General features: G+C 43.9%; 1 protein-coding gene across 1 annotated transcript; it reads right to left on the bottom strand.

Annotated features, from left to right (window-relative positions):
* Positions 1-122: 122 nt before the first annotated feature.
* On the bottom strand, positions 123-18,360 carry LOC119725574 (deubiquitinating protein VCPIP1-like). The gene is made up of 15 exons (XM_038197037.1): positions 18,111-18,360; positions 16,349-17,249; positions 15,604-15,732; positions 14,515-14,645; positions 13,993-14,104; positions 13,168-13,386; positions 8,675-8,762; positions 7,893-8,036; positions 7,190-7,379; positions 6,110-6,418; positions 5,124-5,417; positions 4,574-4,775; positions 4,235-4,381; positions 3,466-3,653; positions 123-1,950 (listed from the first exon to the last, which is right to left on the bottom strand). The coding sequence occupies exons 2-15, from the start codon at positions 17,214-17,216 to the stop codon at positions 871-873; spliced, it is 4,101 nt and encodes a 1,366-aa protein (XP_038052965.1). The 5' UTR covers positions 17,217-17,249; positions 18,111-18,360; the 3' UTR covers positions 123-870.
* Positions 18,361-18,436: the final 76 nt, after the last annotated feature.

Raw genomic sequence — 18,436 nt, 5'->3', positions numbered from 1 at the left:
CTTGGTGCTCTTTGGTAAAAAAAATTGAGGTGGTGCGGAAATAGAGGGCGCTGTTGGAGTTACCGCGGAACATTTTGGAAAAAAAAAAGATTCGCGCGCATGATTAAAATCGACGCGCGCGCTGACCAGAGACCGACTTACTTTTTTTTTGGCCTTACTAAACGAAAAATTTGAAAAGTTTTCCAAAGAAAAAAAATAATAAAATAAATTAACCAGCTTAATATCTATATTCAAACAATGTGATCATTTCTAGCTGGTTTCTGCACAGTTTTGCCGCGGAGGTAATTTTACTCAATGCAATAAAATTATGTACACAGAATTTAATGTTGAATACACATTTTTTTTTTTTTAGTATACTGTGTAATTAGTGACCGATTAAATTTTCTCTCAGACTGATACAACGTCCTTAAATTTGCTTTCGTTCAATACAATATGTAAACATTGCTTGCCATACATACAGACCATCAATATCAGATATACACGTAGACAATTCATTTTTCGATTCACCGACCATGTGACCCCGCCCACTTTTGCCACCTGGACACGCCCCCTCCGTACAAAACACTCCGCGGATAAACTGACACCCTTTGCAAACCGATGAAGAAACGTAATGCAGAGAGTGTCATTTCAGTTATGACAATTTCACGAAAGTTTCACGAAAGTTTGCGACTTGGGCAACAATTATGCACAATAAATTTGTTGCGTAAGTCCTACGCATGGCATAAGTCATGCGTCGTTTCGTGAAGTCCGCTGCTTGTTTAAGTTATAAAGTTAGCATTCTAGTAATAAGATACATAATAGATTTCTTATACTTCTAAATATCTTGGTAATAAAAGAAAAAAAATTGATCAGACTATGCAAGAGTTCTCATTATGTCCTTTCGCTCTTTTCGTTTCCTTCGCTTGACCTTGATGCCCCAGGTGGTGCCTGCTCAACGAGGACGGTGTACCCTGGTCCCAGTCTCTTTGGCACGTATACCGGTGAGACATCGTCCGGTTTGTCGTCCATGTCCCGCAGTGGTTTATGTTCCTCGCGATGTTGTGCTTGTGCGTCAAACGGCGTTGCGTCACTGCCTGTGCTCGCTTGACCTTCTACTTGGTGCGACTGGACAATGGTTGTGTTCTCAATGTTACTGGCGGCCGAGTCCACTTCCATTGGGAGGGGGGATGAAGGGGCGCGCTGTTCCACCGGTGCATCTTTGCTGACGCTCATCACACACTCCCCCTCTGTGGTGTCAAGTCCCCCCTTCGACTCGCTTTTGGAATGTTCCATTACTTGATCGCCGCTTGCACTGTCTTCAGCGCTGCGCGACACACTAGTTGCCCCTCCGCTCCCCACTCCGGAATCCACAATGGTAGAGTCCATTCTTTCGTCTCCAAGTCCTTCCTGATTTGTTGGTTTACAAGTCTGGTCCCCTGTCACACTCAGATTTGATTGCATGGGCTCTAGTCCCAGGCCCCACGACTGTTCTCCGGATGACCCCACTGGCATTGGAACAGCCCCTGATGATGACTCTCCACCCCCTGAGACTTGCTCTTCCCGCTGTTCCAGCAGCTTCTTAAACTCCCTCTGGTACTGCGCCCACTGTGGCGTCTCCCACCCTTCGTCCTGTTGTCCGGACCCCCCGCTGGACCCCCCATCGAGTCTGGACCCCCCATCGAGTCTCTGCCCCCCAGATCCGGACGCCAGGGTGTGGGCGTGACCTGAGAACGCTCTATAACCTCCGACCTGTTTACCGCCCGAGGTTACAACCCCACTGCCGCCAGCCTTCAGTTTGCTCCGGAGTCCGGTGATGAACTCGGACCTGTCCGATTCCTCCGTGTCGACAACGTTTGCGGGCCGGCTGGTCGAGGGACTGTCGGAATCGTCCACCCCGGGCCTGATGGGGAAATGGCCGATGGGCTCAAGGCAGATCTCAATGCGATCCTCCATGGCGTTGTACGTGAATTTCTTCACAGGATGAAGATAGAAAACGTTGATCAATACAGGAGAGAAGTGATAGTGTGGACACAGCAAACTGTGCGTGACGTTCCAAGCAAAGCACTACGGCGGCATTAAACTTTGCTCAATTTTGCTAAATCCGCGTATTAGAAGGTCAGAAGAATTTGAACGCAATATTGTGCCACAAATGCAGAAACAATGTATGCGAAGTCTAAAAAGTGTAATCTGGCGAACAAAATTAGAGGCAATTTTTGAGATGGTGCCACACTCGCGTTCATGTCGCACTCGTTTCTTAAAAACAAGGCGCGTGTGAATTTTGATATTCCTAAGGGAATAAATGTGTGCTCCGGAGGTTTTTATCACTCTGTTTAATACCACTTAGAGTCTGGGTGCTGATAATTACCCGAGCCGGAGGCGAGGGTAATTATCAGCACCCAGACTCTAAGTGGTATTAAACAGAGTGATAAATACCGACGGAGTACATATTTATTCCCATTCATAAATACCTTTTCGGTAAAAAAAAATCATATAATTCGTTCAAAACATCCCGATTTTGTTCAACAAATTCACTTTATGCTTTTTGAAACATCCCTCCTGCAAAATAATGGAGTGTTCAGCTGGCGAGTAAGATGAAAACAACCCTTTTATGGAGATTGACGCGCGCGTATCATGTTCTACGCGATGTCGCGCAGAACGCACCTGGCGCGTTGCGTTTTGAATTTAGAACTATAAAATTCTAACTCCCTGGTAGTGTTGCGCATGCCTACGTGAGGATTGTGGACGTTCAACCAATGAAACGATAAGAGGCACTGGATTTTTAGGAGTCCATATTTTATTGTGACACTGGAAAAGTGTTTAAGACCAGCTAGCCATGTCTTTATCATCCGTTTAATACCGGCCACGTGACGGGCTCTCGACCAATAGGAATGGCTAAACTGTCTGAGGTATTTATGAATATTAGTTGAATGAGCCCGGAGTGCGTGCGTACTACCTGAGCGCGATTCGCATGAGCCTGGTGCCACCACAGAAAATGGCTAAGTAGTCTATAGGTGAAATCGACTGTTAAACCTGATGATAATCAGGAAAATCATGGGGAATCCCTTTTTATGATATGAACCCTGAGGCTGGAATTGGAACAGCGACTATAATCCTTACCTGGCCAATCAGTATCAGAATAAAAATCAGTCACAACCAATCAAATTGCTTCTACTGGTACCTGCTCTTCTAACGCCAGGGGGTTAAGACAAGATAAGTTTGCGGTAGCACCATGTGAATAAATCTCTTTTGTGAGTATGTGTGGTTCTGAAAAGAACAGGAGGGACTCTTTTCAGAACCACATATACTCACAAAAGAGATTTATTCACATGGTGCTACCGCAAACTTACTTGTCTTAGTATCTTTCCACCATGCAAACCTTCAAATCTCAGCAAGGGGGGTTGCAAATTTTTGTCAAACATACCTATGATGCTCTGCAAGTATCAAAAAGTAGGGGGTTTTATACGTGAGAAAAAAAACCATCCCTACCTTGTTCGGTATCGATGGCAACATGAAGTGTTTGCCGTCGGCCAATCCCAAGTCCCTCTCAACGATGGCGTAGAAGAGACCACCCCTCTCAAATAATGCAGCGTTCTGCTGGACGTAGGTCCACATGTCAGAGTTCATCAGGGTGGCCATCAGGTTCAGGGAGTAGAGCCGCAGGTCAAGGTTGTCACCTGATTGAAGACATTTACATATAAATCTGCATATTTAAGGCTAGAAGTAGTGGAGGCAAAGATCAAGGATGTCACAGCATATTCAAAAAGTTCATGGACAAGAGAAGTAGTAGAGGCAAATGTCAAGGTTGTCCCGGATTGAATACATTTGCATAAATCTGCATGATTAAGGCTTGAAGGAGTGGAATCAAAGATCAAGGCTGTTAATGCATATACAAGAAACTCACGGAAAGGAGTCAAGGGTCAATGGCGTTGCCTTTTTGAATAAATGTACATATATATGCATATTTTATGAATTCAAGGAAGAGTCAAAGGTCAAGGTTGTCACTTGGAAAAACATTTACATAAATTTGTATATGACATAAAATAATTATGACATATTTACATAATTGCATATTTAGGTTGAGGAGAAGGGTCAAAGGTCCAGGCTGAATGAATAAATTTGTGTCAATCAGCATGCTTAACACTTAGGGACAAAAGAAAGGATTATCACCCGACTGCATAAATTTACATAAATCTGCATGCTCAATAAGTAGTAACAAAGGCATTTGTTTCCTAATTTGTATGTTTGCTTTTTGCACCTGTGTCTTGCTGTAGACTCTCCATGCCCCTCATTATCTCATCCCTGTTCAGGAATCGGTTTCCCCCCTCCGGAAAAGTGGAAGATCCCGGCGCGGTGCTCAGCGAGTGTTGGCTGGGTCCGGACAGTCCGACTTCCATGGGTTGCACTGTGTGTGAAGCAGAAAATATTTACTTACCAAATTTATGTGGTAAGCATTAAATAGCCAAATACCAGTCACAACCAATATACATTATGTGGTATTTGGCTGGTAAACCTGAATTTGTTAAGCAAGCATTTACTATGCTTAGTACATTAAAGAGAAATCTCACAACTCCTTGGGACCAGAGGAATAACTCACCCTTTGAAATCACTTCTACGGTCACCCTATCTCCGTTCTGCAAGGGCACCGGTTGGTTCTCCTGGTCCCCCTCGGGTGCCGTCAGCTCTTTCGGCGGGAAGCCGTAACGGATCTTTTGCTCGGCCGCCTTGATTTGAAGCTCGGCCTCGATCTTGGCCTGGAGCTCGGCGAACGTCGTGCCGGGGTCGAGAACCAGTGTAGCCTGGGCATCAGTGACAAAAGCTTATTTGTTAACCAAAGGCCCTATTAGGATTTTGTAGGTGTTTAAAGCCCGGTTCATACTTCACGCGAATGCGAATGCGAAGCGAATTTGACGTCATGGCACATTCGCTGCGAAATTCGCCCAAGTTGAAATATGTTCTACTTTTACGAATGTGCAGCAGGAATACTTGCCACGACGTCACAAATTCGCGTTCGCTTTCTCTTTCGCGCCGAGTATGAACCGGGCTTTAGAAAGATGGCAATTGCGATAAAGCGTCTTGCCCAAAAACACAAACATGTAGATCCAAGTGTGAATGACTGAAATTCCCCAGCAGAATTCTCCGCGTACCTGTTTTCCACCTGAAGACGTCAATCGGATCCTCTTCTGCTTGGGCGCCTCCTTGGTCGCCTGGACGACCGTATCCTTGATGACAGTCTCCATGGCGACATCTTCCGTTTGGCCCACCTCCTCTTTGGCTCCGTCTCCCGTTTGTGAGGCAGATCCTCCCGGCGACGTGTTGGTGGATGATACCTCAGATGTTTGATGGTGCTTTTGCGTGATGGGAGCCTTGTCTTGGATGCGTTTGCGAAGGTTGCGTTCGGCTTCGCTCATCGTCAGCTCCTCTTTATGGAGCGTCTTAGCCTGAAATTAAATCGTTTTTAAGTCAATATAGTCCTGCCTTTTGATACATTCGATGCAATGTTAGCCTAAAGCTGCCACAAAGTCGACCTTGCGACGGCACAGAACAGTCGCTGACTGACTTTTCAGGATCAAGCTGGGCCTGAGCCACGACCGTCGGGGACATTTTAGTCACCGATCTTTTTGCGATCCGAGTGTAATTGTATCAATATTAAGATGATCGGCATCAGTCGGCACGAACAAAAATCAATACCCGCAAGAGTAGAAAAATGTCACCTTCTGCGCCGCGAAGGAATGTGGTTCCGACAGGCAGGAATTAATCGCAGTCGAGGTAATGTGTAGTAATGGCATCGTGCGCGCATCCAGATCATCTAATTTTTAATATTGTGAATCGTCGTCGCGTCGTGGGTGACATGAGCATGATTGCTATTATTCTGCTTCGAGACGCCGCTTGTTTCACGATAATCACAGATGTCTAAGTTTTGTGACCTGAGCATGACTTTTAAAGTTGATGTTGACTGTTCCGTCGTGGCGCAAGCAAATCGCAGGTCGACCTGAGGCCGGCTTAAGGGCAATGTTTGGAAATGGTGGGGGGGGGAATATTAGAGTAATGAATATCAAAAGTTAAAAAAAAAAAACAATCTGAGTTTCTTTTTTCCTGTTTTGTACAGGTTGCTAGACTATTTTTTGCTTACTGCATGTCCAGTAAGAATAATCTTGGACGGCGAATCGTCCAACATGCTTCCTTTCTTCTCAAGGGGGGAGCCCACCCTAGGAGAACTACGGCCACTGCTGGGTGATCCAGATCTGCCTGTGCGGTCACTGTTATCTTTAGGTCGGTGCTTGGGAGTGTGTCCCCCGGGTTCTGTTTTCGAGCCCCGCTTGAGTTCAGGAGTGTCTCCCCTTTCCTTGGGGGAAGAGCCGGCAGCTGATTGGTCGGAAGTGCTCGTGCTGGGCATGTCTTTCAAGCTGATTGGCTGGTACTCTTCCTGCTGTCCAGCAGTCTGCCAGAGACAAAACAAAATATTATGGAAAAAATTATTATGATGTACAAAGAATTAAGTTGGATTTTTTTTAATTGAAAACAAAAAAAGGAGTGCTGTGGCCTCGTGGTCTGGAGCATTGAACTTGTGGTCTGCAGGTAATTCTGCAGGTTGTGGGTTCGAGTCCAGCCTGGGATTATGGTGTGTGTGCCCTTGGGCAAGGCACTTTGTCACTCATTGCTTCTCCCCACAGAGTAAATGGGTACCTGTGAGGGCAGAGATGGTTATTGTGATTGATTTAGGTTCCTTGCGCCGAAATAGCTGCATCGAGCTATTACATCGAGCTATATACTCCCCAGGGAGCTGAAATGGTATTTGGGATGTTTCACTGGCCCAATGATCAGATGCAATAATAATGTAAAGCGCTTTGATCTTAGTTAAAAGTGCTATATAAGAATTCGTTATTATTAGGGTACGTGTGACACGGGGGACACTGTTCATGATAATATTGACTGTGCATTTTGGCCAAAATTACCAACATTTTCTTTTTTGTAACTTACATTAAATTGAATTTATAATACTGGATAGGGCTCATACATTTGTTTCCGTTTTGCCTGTTTATTGGGTAGAATGCTGGGGTGGTGGTGGGGGGGGGGGGAGGGGGCTTTAAAGCACCCATACCCTCAGCTCATCCCCTTTGCTGAGCCACCGTTTCAACATGAATTATAATAAACGCATCGCGATACAATGAAAATTTCCAGACGATCACTTCACTGCCTCTTTGCTACTCACGTTTAGGAGGATGGTCTCCACGACCTGCTGGACCAGCTTCTCGCTGCCAAACTCCCCAGGGAAGTGCTTCTGGACCAGGGCCGAGGCGATGTCGTAGGCGTTGCTGTTCAGGGACAGGTCCGATTCGTCCTGGAACCAAAGCACGTCCTCCGTGTAGGTCTGGCCTTTCCACTTCAAGGGAACCGTGAATCTGGGGACAAAAACGACGAAATCAATTTTAAAATAGTGCTACTTGGCCCATTTTTGGTCTAACTTCTGGCCATCACGGTGAAATAAAACCTGGCATGCAGGGTTGGAATAGGCAACAAGTGGTTCTTAAAGTTTAAAAAAGGAGGGGTTCAAAAAAGCCCATTTTGGAAAAGACAGTTTCAATTATATTTCATATTTGTTCTTTTTTTTCCACGTTTTACTATACAAGCACAAAAAAATTTCAGACTTAGCAAGGTGGTTGTTCACATTTTGTGGGCGTGGCCAACAATTACAAAGAGGTAGGGTGCTAGGTTGACGACATGGCATTCACGAAACCTTGGCTTCAGCTTCAGGCTCTAAATTTCTGATGTCAAGTCTCAGTACAACATGAAGTGAAGAAATCAGTCTTTACTCTTTTTTACCATAAAGGGCTATCAAACTTTTCTGGGCGAGGCATGAAAACCGAAGCTTGGAAATAAGGCCATGGTTTGGGAAGTGGCTTTTACAAACTCACATAGATGGGTTGTTGTCGTATTCGACACCGTTCCAGTAGTGCTTGAAGCCGCAGTTGCATTTGGTCTTGGGCGCCGGGGTCGTGGTGCGGTCACCGTTGAAGTAAATCACGCTCCCGTCCGCTTGAATCTGACGCAACTGCTTCCTGAAAAGTGCAAAAATAAAAATTTCCTTATCTTCCAAATGCTGTAGAATACTTTTTTCACCCTTGATGAAGTAAATTTTTGAAATTAAAGGGAAAAAACAACATTTGCAAACATCAAAAAATAAAACTACCAAATCATTTTGAAATACCTTGCTGGACTGTTAGTGAATGACAGTGTAAAGCATCCTGTAAAATCATGGCACCTGGTATACTGTCATTTTCAAGAAAAGTGGTATTTTTGTATCAATTTCCAACGCTGATTAGCCGATCAGCGTTGGAAAAAACTGGCTTTTTTTCAAATACTGGCCCCAGTTGACCATCGCACCTGTTTGCAATCGATTACACACCTACGAACGGGTACAAGCCAGCTAGACTGGTTCCCTGACCTTACAATTCCCCAATATATGTAAACTGCTCTGTTTCTTCTTAAATGGAGTCAGGGAACCAGACTACAGGAAAATGATTGTTTTTCTTGGTTTTTATAGCATTTTCGAACCCAAAACCTCAAAAAAGTCAGTGTAACTATATTTGCTATATATTTCCAACCCTCCAATTCCACCCATTTCTGAAAATTACAGCAAAAGCAAATGATGTATATTCCCTTTAAAGTAAAATAAATGTATTGGTGGCGGTCTTACCCCTGACACCACGCACACTGGGAGGGTCTCATGGTGGATTGGTCCGGAACCAGTTCATCCTTTGCAGCGTCGTAGGTGCAATTCAGTTCTGTCAAAAGAAAAAAATATTTAAAAAATTCCGATATTCAATTTTTTTGTCACTGTGATTGTAGGTTTCCTAACGTTATTTACAATGTGCACACCATGGGGACTTCGAGTTTTTGTCCACATTAACTCTAACCTTCCCAAATCCTCCAAAATCATCTTTGCAAATTGGAGGATTTGGAGGGATTGTGGCTATTTGGCCAAAAAGTGTGGCTGATTTTGGAGGATGCACTGTGTCAAGGTCTTAGGCTGAACCTTGTGTTGTTTATGCTCAGCCGTGCATAAATTTAGGCCTAGATTATACTTGAAATCCTCCGCACTGCTCCAGGATGTCACTGGCTCTGCCTCAACATATTGACAGTGATTGCTGGAGGATTTTGCAGGATTGAGGCAGTGGTCACCCCTCCAAGGACCATTATAATGGATGATTGTGGAGGATTAAGGCTGCATGCGAATTTTACATGGAGGTAGTTGGAGGATTTTGCAGGATTGAGGTTGCATCCTAGCAAAAATGCCTAGGGAGTTAGGCTTAAGATTTGATGCGCATATTTGTACACGCTTTGGGCCTCTCAAGATGGCGTCCAAGTGACATCGGTCTAATGCTATCCAGGCTGAATATTCATCTCCTCCGGTACACAATGGACATTCCTAAGGTATTCATCAGCCTGATTGTGTACTTGCTGATTTTCAGTTCATATGCAAATGGAACCAGCCATGAGCAAAATGCCAGCCCTTACACGATTGGCATCGGAAGGCGACAAACTCACAAAGTGACATTTTGTAGGGGTTATCTGAAGTCCCCCCGTACGTATTACCCCAACTCATGTGCCACCTTTAGACTACCAATCATCCGCTGTGGTGATATCGAACTAAACCCCGGACCATCGTTAGAATCAACACCAGGGAATCATTCCAACCAAACACACAGTGAATATCGCTATAATCGGGATTATCTTCACGCTCTCAGTTCATTACCGAACTTAACAATTCCTGCCTATTCATGGGAAACCATCAAACAATTGGGAATACGGCGTAAACCACCGACCCACCGTGGCTGCCGAGCTGGTGTACGCAAAAACAAACATTTTCGCCATCCAATCCCAGCAATTATCAACTATGCTCGAACAAGCAATAAGACAATAGCTCAGCACCGGTCATGTGATCATCGATCCCTTGTACCTATCCCTAGCACTCCTAAGGTGTCTACAAAGACCCATCTACCATCAGTTATGTTGTGTAATGCACGATCAGCTAATAACAAACTCGATGAACTTTCGACAATGATTCTTGCCAATGATATTGATATCTGTGCTGTCACTGAAACCTGGTTCAAGTATGATCTTCCTACAAACTTGATTGCAATCCCAGGATACACTGTGGTCTGCAAATCGAGAATCAATCGTGTCGGTGGTGGCGTAGCTCTCTACGCAAAATTCGACATGAACCCTTCCCCTCTCCAAAATGTTACTGTTCCTGATGACCTTGAAATTGCCTGGATTCAACTCAGACCTCCACGCCTACCACGCTCTGTTTCTTGTATTTTCTGCTCTGTTGTCTATTACGCACAACCTGACAACGATATCGCAACAAGGATCATCGACCATATACAGGCAACCATTGATTTCCTGACTGTCAACTCGCCAGACGCCGGTTTTATCATTTTGGGTGATTTTAATCAACTCAATCTAAATCCCCTTATTGATCAAAACTATCGACAGGTAGTAAAGCAACCCACACGAGGTGACAGTACCCTGGACAAAATCATTAGTAACTTAAGTGGGTTCTATGGAGAAGTACAAATCTCATCTCCAATAGGACGCTCGGACCACGCAACCCTTCTTTGGATACCAAAAAGTTTGCCGCCTAAACGCAACATTACAAAGAAGCGGTTTAATCGTCCAATGCCAGACAGTGCCATTCGATCATTTGGTAGATGGATCAGCGAACATGATTGGTTAGAAGTCACCAATAAAAGTGACGTCAACTTACAATGTACCGAATTCTACAATACCTTGCATACAGCTATAAATACGCATTTCCCTCTCCGAGTAGCTAAGGTACATTCTTCTGATAAGCCCTGGATAACTCCCGAAATTAAACTTCTTATCCGCAGACGTCAAAAAGCGTACTATAATAAACAGACTGATGAATGGACACGGCTCCGAAATGCAGTCATCGTAACTATCAAAAAGGCAAGATCGGAATATTACTCAAAGCGGATTCAGAGGCTCAAGAAAAACAATCCGTCATCCTGGTATCGTGAAATCCACGTGCTCTCTGGCACCAATAAAGACCACTCGCCCATCACTATTCCAGGAGTAAATCATGATGACACTAAATCGATCGCTAACGCAATCAATGAACACTTCGTATCTATTGCAGGTGATTTAGAACCACTAAACCTTGCAAAACTCCCGGCCTACCTCCCCTCTTCAACACCATGTCCTGAGGTTTATCCTTGGGATGTACAGAAGGCACTGGGGAAAATCAAACGCACGACAGCTGGAGGTCCAGATGACATTTCCGCGAGGATTGTGAGAACATTCTCTTATGAACTTGCGACACCCGTAACACATATTATTAATTCATCTTTCGAACAATGCATTGTGCCCGACCAATGGAAACGAGCTATCGTTATCCCGGTACCCAAAACAAATCCCCCTACACTGGATAAACTCCGTCCAATCTCTCTCACAGACCATTTCGCGAAGGTGACTGAAGGTTTCATAGCCAAATGGATCTTTAGTGATATCCAGCCCAAACTGGACCCAAACCAATTTGGGAATCGAAAATTCCTGTCAACTACCCACTGCTTAATTAACATTTTACACCAAGTCTACGCTAATGCTGAAATTCCAAAAGCTTCGTCTACAATTGTTGTGACAGACTTTACAAAAGCATTCGACCGTATCGACCACACTATAGCAATTGCTAAGTTGTTGGACCTCGGTGTTCGTCCGTCGCTCATCCCATGGGTCGCAGACTTCCTCACATCACGTCAACAAAGAGTACGGTACAAAACCTCCGAGTCTGATTGGTCCACTCTTCACTCTGGTGTACCGCAGGGCACACGTCTAGGGCCAATCATCTTTCTGGCAATGATCAACGATATGTCCCCACCGAATGGTATAAACGCCTACAAATATGTCGACGACATGACTCTTGTCGAATGCCGAACTCAAAACCAATTGTCGCAAATGCAGTCAGCTGTCTCCTCTTTGGTACAGTGGTCGAAGGATAACAACATGAAACTAAACCCAAAGAAATGTACAGCAATGGAAATAACATTCCAGCGAAACCCCCCAGCACCACCTTTGCTCATGCTGCATGATCATCAATTACAAACAGTGCAATCAATTAAACTACTTGGCATACTTATTCAGAGCAATTTGAAATGGGACGCACATATTACTGACCTCATTAAACGTGCAGGTAGAAAACTTTACATGCTCCGTCTTCTTAAAGGCCACTGTTTGCCTGTCCAGGATCTACTTATTATTTACAACAGCTACATCAGACCGCTTCTTGAATATGGAGCACCAGTATGGGATGGGGGATTAACCACTGCCCAGTCTGACCACATCGAAAGCATCCAAAAAAGAGCTCTACGAATAATCACCGGACGCGGTGGTTATAACAGTTATTCCGAGATGCTATGTGAACTCGGGATTTCCCCCTTGAAACAAAGAAGGGAATCTCTATGTACATCATTCATCGAAAGGACATTGAAACAAACTGAACAATTTAAGGATTTTATCCCTTCTCCTCCAAAAATGAAACGTACACTAAGAAATTCGAATAAAATCCCACAACTTAAGTGTAAAACAAATAGAATGCAGAATAGTGCCATTCCTCATCTGGTACAACTGTATAACTCTAATCCCAAATGATATGAATAGATTTTTACCAGCAAGCTTTTATTGTATTTTACAAGTTTTAACGCTATTTTAATACTACCTTTCATTTAAATAAGCTAATTTGACTGCCACACATCTTGCACAATTTTTAATCTTATTCCTCATCTGGCCCATTTTTATAATTTTAATCCTAAATGAAACTATATTTTTTTTTTGCCTGCAACCTTTTTGAATGTCTTTTATAAGTTTTAACGCAATTTCAATGCCCCCTTTTTAAAGTAAGATAAATTGATTGCAACACAGTCTGTATCAATAATATGTATTTCTCTACATAGACTATTTTCTTTAGTCAGATCTGTATGCACAATGTTTAAACCTTTTCTAATATTAGTATTTAATGTCATATTTTGTTTTTTTAACTCGGTACACCTTTAACTTTTTTAAAAAATGTATTTTTTTAAAATGTAAATCACGTGCAATTCAGCTGTGGCTGCCATTCGTGATTTGTTAATAAACCATGTTGAATGAATGAATTAGGGCTACAGTGCTCACCGTGTAGTGGGAAGGCATAGACCTTGCCCTCCATCAGTCGTCCGTGAAGCTTCCTGGCCAACTCGTACAGCTCCCCGCCGCGCCACAGCCAGCCCTGCGGCACGCTAGTCTTCTCGATCTGCGAGACCGCACTGCAGAGCAGGCAGCGGAACAGCTGCTTGTTCTCCACGGCGTGGCGCGTGTTCTCAATGATGATGTTCTGGTTAACGCCCACCACACCTGCATTATTTTGTTTTAGAAAAACAGAAGGTAAGCATAGGCCTTACGCATTGCGAGTGTCTCAGAGTATATTCTTAGTAATTCTACTTGAATAACAATGAATGTATGTGGCATGGTGGCATGGGTGGCACAGTGCGTAAAGCTGAACCATAGAGCTGTATTAATTTACAAGAGCGCTAACTCCTTATTCTTGTGCGTGGAGATACTTTAAAGCCGTCCTGCGCGGCTGGAGGAATTTGGAGGATTGAGGTTACATGGCAAAAAGCGTTACTGATTTCGTTGGATGCACTTTGTCAAGGTCTTGGGCCGGACCTTGTGTTGTTTTTGCTCAGCCATGCATAAATATAGGCCTGGATTATGCTTGAAATCCTCCGTACTGCTCCAGGATGTCACTGGCCAGGCCGCAACGTACTGACAGTCACTGCCGCAGGGTTTCGCAGGATTCAGGCAGTGGTCACCCCTCTACGGACCATATTCCAGAAATAATGGAGGAAATTGCAGGATTGAGGCTATATGCTATGTTTCCATGAGGCCAATTGGAGGATTTTGCAGGATTGAGGCTACATCCGAGCAAAAAGGCCTAGGGAGTTAGGGTTTAAAACTCACCAGTGCGTTTATAGATGTAGTGATGTACGTCCGCGACCACCGTTGGGTGGAGACGATATTTCTCCACAAACACCTCCTCCATTGCGGCTGCGAGCCTCTGTACGTATTTGTCCTGGGTTGTGTCAAGGGGGGTGGGGAGGTAAGAAACAACAACATTTAACAACCGTAATGTCATTTCAGATCCCCTCAAATAGTGAATGAAATGTTGAGCCAACGAATCTGATTGTTTTCAGAAGAATTCCCAAACTTCCATAAAACAAAATAGGGTCGACAGGGGGTTGAAATTATGGTCAAACACTGGATGTTTTCGAACTGTTTACAGTATTTATCTGTACAAAAAACAAATATGCTGCACTGAACTTTGTAATCTTGCATTCTAAGTTAGTAACAGAAATTGATGCTTAACATGTTACAAATCTGAATGCGCTTGCTCGTTTTGTCCAAAACTTCTGTGCGCCTAATTCCACCTGCGGTCAACTATAATGCTTTTAGGCCCCTCCCCCCCCTTGGAATATTTCTTACCAAGAGTGAACGGTCTCCACCCACAGTACACATGTCGTCCTGGTCAAATTGTATGTAGGTGTCGATCAGCTCATGAGGGGCACCCCATGCCTTGGTCAGCATCCCCCTGGGTAGGCGGGGCAACGGCCGACCTGTCACGGACATCGAAACAAGAAACAGGGGTGTGAGTGACCACTGATAAAAATAGCTGAAAACAGCTTAAAAAAGGTGTAAAAAAAAGACGAACTTTGGAAATCTCCTAAACTTTTGTACACAGCAAGTGAGGGAACAAACCCGAAATTCAAAACAAAATAAGCTGAAATCAGCTTTAAAAGTGAGATTTCACACCCCTGAAGAAAACATGTACACAATTAGTTAGAAAAAGAATGTAAACAATTGGGCATTGTTTTGTTTTTCTCTTTGCCTTGGTTTGAGGCCTTTGTTTAACCTTCCTGCTATCTGAACAGTCACAGACAGTCAAAATATACCAATCCTGTTCCCCTGTCATGCCTTTATACACAGGCTAGTCACCAACAGTCGGATCAGATTTCTTGGCAACAATGCGACTAGTCAAATTCCATCAAAGGTCAAAAACAGGTACCTGGTAGGTACAGCTGGCTTATCAATCTCCACATCATTCAAAGCATAGCTGTATCAAGTTTAACCCTCCTGCTATTTAAACAGTCACAGACAGTCAAAATTCCATTCCACTCTTCCCCTGATATACTTTTAACAAAGGCTAGTCACCAGCAGTCAGATCATATGTTAAGCAAGCACTGTGTCTAGTCAAACTGGGTCAACAGACAAAGCAGGCAAGTTGTGGTCACAGCTTTTTTATCACTCACCCGGAGTCAAATCATAGCTGTATCAAGTTACTTAAACCATGTAAACAGTCCCAGCCAGTCAATCCTGCTTTACGTAGGCTGGGAATTCGTAACTTGTTGAAAACAGTCACTTGTTTGATTTTGACTGAAAGGACTACTTGGCACAGAATGTAGGTTTGCATGGGAAAAACTCGACACTTGTAAGCATCAGAAACATTTTTACTCAATTATAAATCACTCTCGTCTTCTCATCTAGAGAAAACCTCACGCACTATGGAGCCCATACCTTTCACCCCTACAAGGGCGATAAAATGGTTGCGTCCAGAGCTGCTCCATGCAATACACAATGGCTTGTTGAGCGTACCATCTTTCCCACAGCAGTCCTTGCGGGGGACAAACACGGGTAAGAATACTCCTGAGGGACCAAAATAAGAAACATAAGTTAGAGGAAACACAGTGTCAATTATATTTTTAGACCAACCATTGATTGGATATATGTAGGTTGGAATGTTTAAAGAGGTTGTGGAATGCTAGAAGACATTTCCGTCATTTTTTGGGTATATGTAGCCTAAGGTGTGATGAAATACAAACGACTATTGTTTCTGTCATGAAATGAGTACAAAGGTTACTTTTGAGAGCTATTTTTCAGGTCCTGTTTCGACCCGAACGTGCAATTTGTGTAAAAGTCGTCGTTGCGGGCAGCAAACAAAACACAGTGAATCGTGACGTAATAAACAGGACTCGTTTATGCTACTCTGCATCGGGAGTCCTGTTTATTACGTCACAATTTACTGTGTTTTGTTTGCTGCCCGCAACGACGACTTTTACACAAATTGCACGTTCGGGTCGAAACAGGCATGACAGGACTTGAAAAACAGCTCTCAAAAGTACCTTTTGTACTCATTTTATGACAGAAACAATAGTTGTTTTTATTCATCACACCTTAGGCTACATATACCCGAAAAATAACGGAAATGTCTTCGAGCATTCCACAACCTCTTTAAAGTTTCAGTTTTTATAAACAGATTTACCAGAATAGTCTCCGGAACTCTGGAGTCCTTTGAGGGAGTCCAGAAGAATGATGGGTCGATGCAGAACATTGGCCAGGCCGAAGATGTGGATGTTCTGCAAGCCGAAGAGTTCGGTCTCCGTGGGCATGTAGTCAGGGTCACTCTCCGCGATGATCTGGGTCCACTCGCTGCTGTCCGTCAAGAAATCCTTGAAGTGGTTCTTGTACTGGGCAAGGTTAGCCAAGAAGTGAGCCTTCAGGTTTGTGCGCAGGGCGTGCCAGAAGAGCTCCCGACCGACCAAGGCGCGGGAGATGCCGTGGACGAGGCAGTGGCCGTCTCCGTCGGCGTGGATGGGCACCAGTACCTCCTGGTTCCCGTTGAGCTGGTTGATGAACTCCAAGGTGTCCCGCAGGTACTTGGCGCTGCCCGTCTGGTCCCGACCGTAACCCATGATGCCGATGTGCTCGGGCTGCAGTAGGAAAGCCCGCCCGCCCAGCAGGCTGCAGTCGAAGACTTCGCTGCCCTGGTTCAACTCCGGGAGCGGGCGGGCCCGGCCCTGCTTGTCCATGCCGTAGTGGGTAAGCAGCGGGCTGAGTAGCTTACAGTGGTAGTTGGACAGGCCCAGGACCTTGACTGAGTCGGCCGTCTGTTTAGGCACCGCGCTGCCCACCAGCAGGTTCCGGACCATGTTGTGGAGCATCACCTCGGGATCCGTCACCTCCTGCACGTTGCTCAAGGTGCCGCGCTCGTGCCGCTGGCCGCAGCCCGTGCACTCGATGCTTGAGTCGTAGGAGGGGAAGTAGAGCTTGGTCTGGCATTGGGCGTCGGGGCAGTGGCCGCTCAGCATGCGGTAGCGATCCTCCACCTGGGAGGACGATCTCGACAACATCTTGCTCCGATGCGGGCTCAGTCTTCCTCAATCCTGAATAGAGAAAAATTAATAAAAGTACCAAAATGTAAATTATTAATTATATCGTCAGACTCCCTAAAGCTATGTGGTCCTATTTCTACGCACTCACCTTCAATTTGTGTGTGACAACGAGCACGCGTTGCAAGCGTTACCTGCGCAGATTATGGAGGGTCAAGGATAAATTATAAATTGATGTATTTTACATTTTGTCACCCCACTTTGTATTATATATTACTCTTTTTTTAAGCAAGAACAGACATCTAAAGTGACATACTTTTTATCAGGAAATTCGGCAAATTCGGAATAACATGGCTTATTTTGAATATGTTGAAATTTCTATTTCCTGACACTGCAACAAAGATTCATTCATTGACTTCTTAATTAAAACAACAAAAACACCCCAAATATTAGTCCGAGTAACTAGGACTCTACGAATCGCCTTTTTTTAACATCGTCCGACCATGTCCAAATGTTAAAATAGGCGATTTGTAGAGTCCAAGTTAGTAAGTTACTCGGACTACCAAAAGATCACAATATTTCACTTCTGTAGAGTAATTTTTCTGTATCCTATTCTTAAAGAAGGGAAGATCACATTTGATTCATGAAAATAAACAAAACACATTTTCAAAGATAAAATGAAACAGAATGTAAATGTCAAAATATTCACACTTTTTATAGCTCCATCATGGTTTCACCATAGACATGCAACTGCAAGACTGGGGCACTATCGAATTTCATCATCATGATTGTAAAAATGTACTCCATATTATTCAATGCGCAATGGAAATAAAAACTTCACATATAAGTACTATAACAATAGAGATTAACTTTACGTGTGAATATTAGAAAAGGAGCTTTTAAGGTTGTATTTACCGACAAAATTGTGACTGTGTCGTCATTTGGGAAGATCGCAATGTTTCTTTCTGGAGCCAATGACCTTTTTATGCAAATTGTGACCTCATTTTCCAGCCAGACCGACTTTAATTTATAAATCCTAAAATATCCATGTGTATGCAGATAAAGTTGGTTATTAATCAAAAATAAGAAAGAGAGAACTAAAGACTAGTTTGTACATTTGTACATTGTGAATAAAAGTGACTCAAATATTTTATTATGACAAAAAAATAATACCAACCCACCCGGTTTTAGTGAAAACAAAGCTGGGTCGAATTCGTTGCTAGAGGGCGCTCTTTTGAGTT

The sequence above is a fragment of the Patiria miniata genome, unplaced genomic scaffold (assembly GCF_015706575.1).
Source record: "Patiria miniata isolate m_02_andy unplaced genomic scaffold, ASM1570657v1 HiC_scaffold_19, whole genome shotgun sequence".
NCBI classification, from domain to species: domain Eukaryota; kingdom Metazoa; phylum Echinodermata; class Asteroidea; order Valvatida; family Asterinidae; genus Patiria; species Patiria miniata.
Note: the sequence above shows the minus strand (reverse complement) of the source record. Positions and strands in the feature narration are given on the sequence as shown.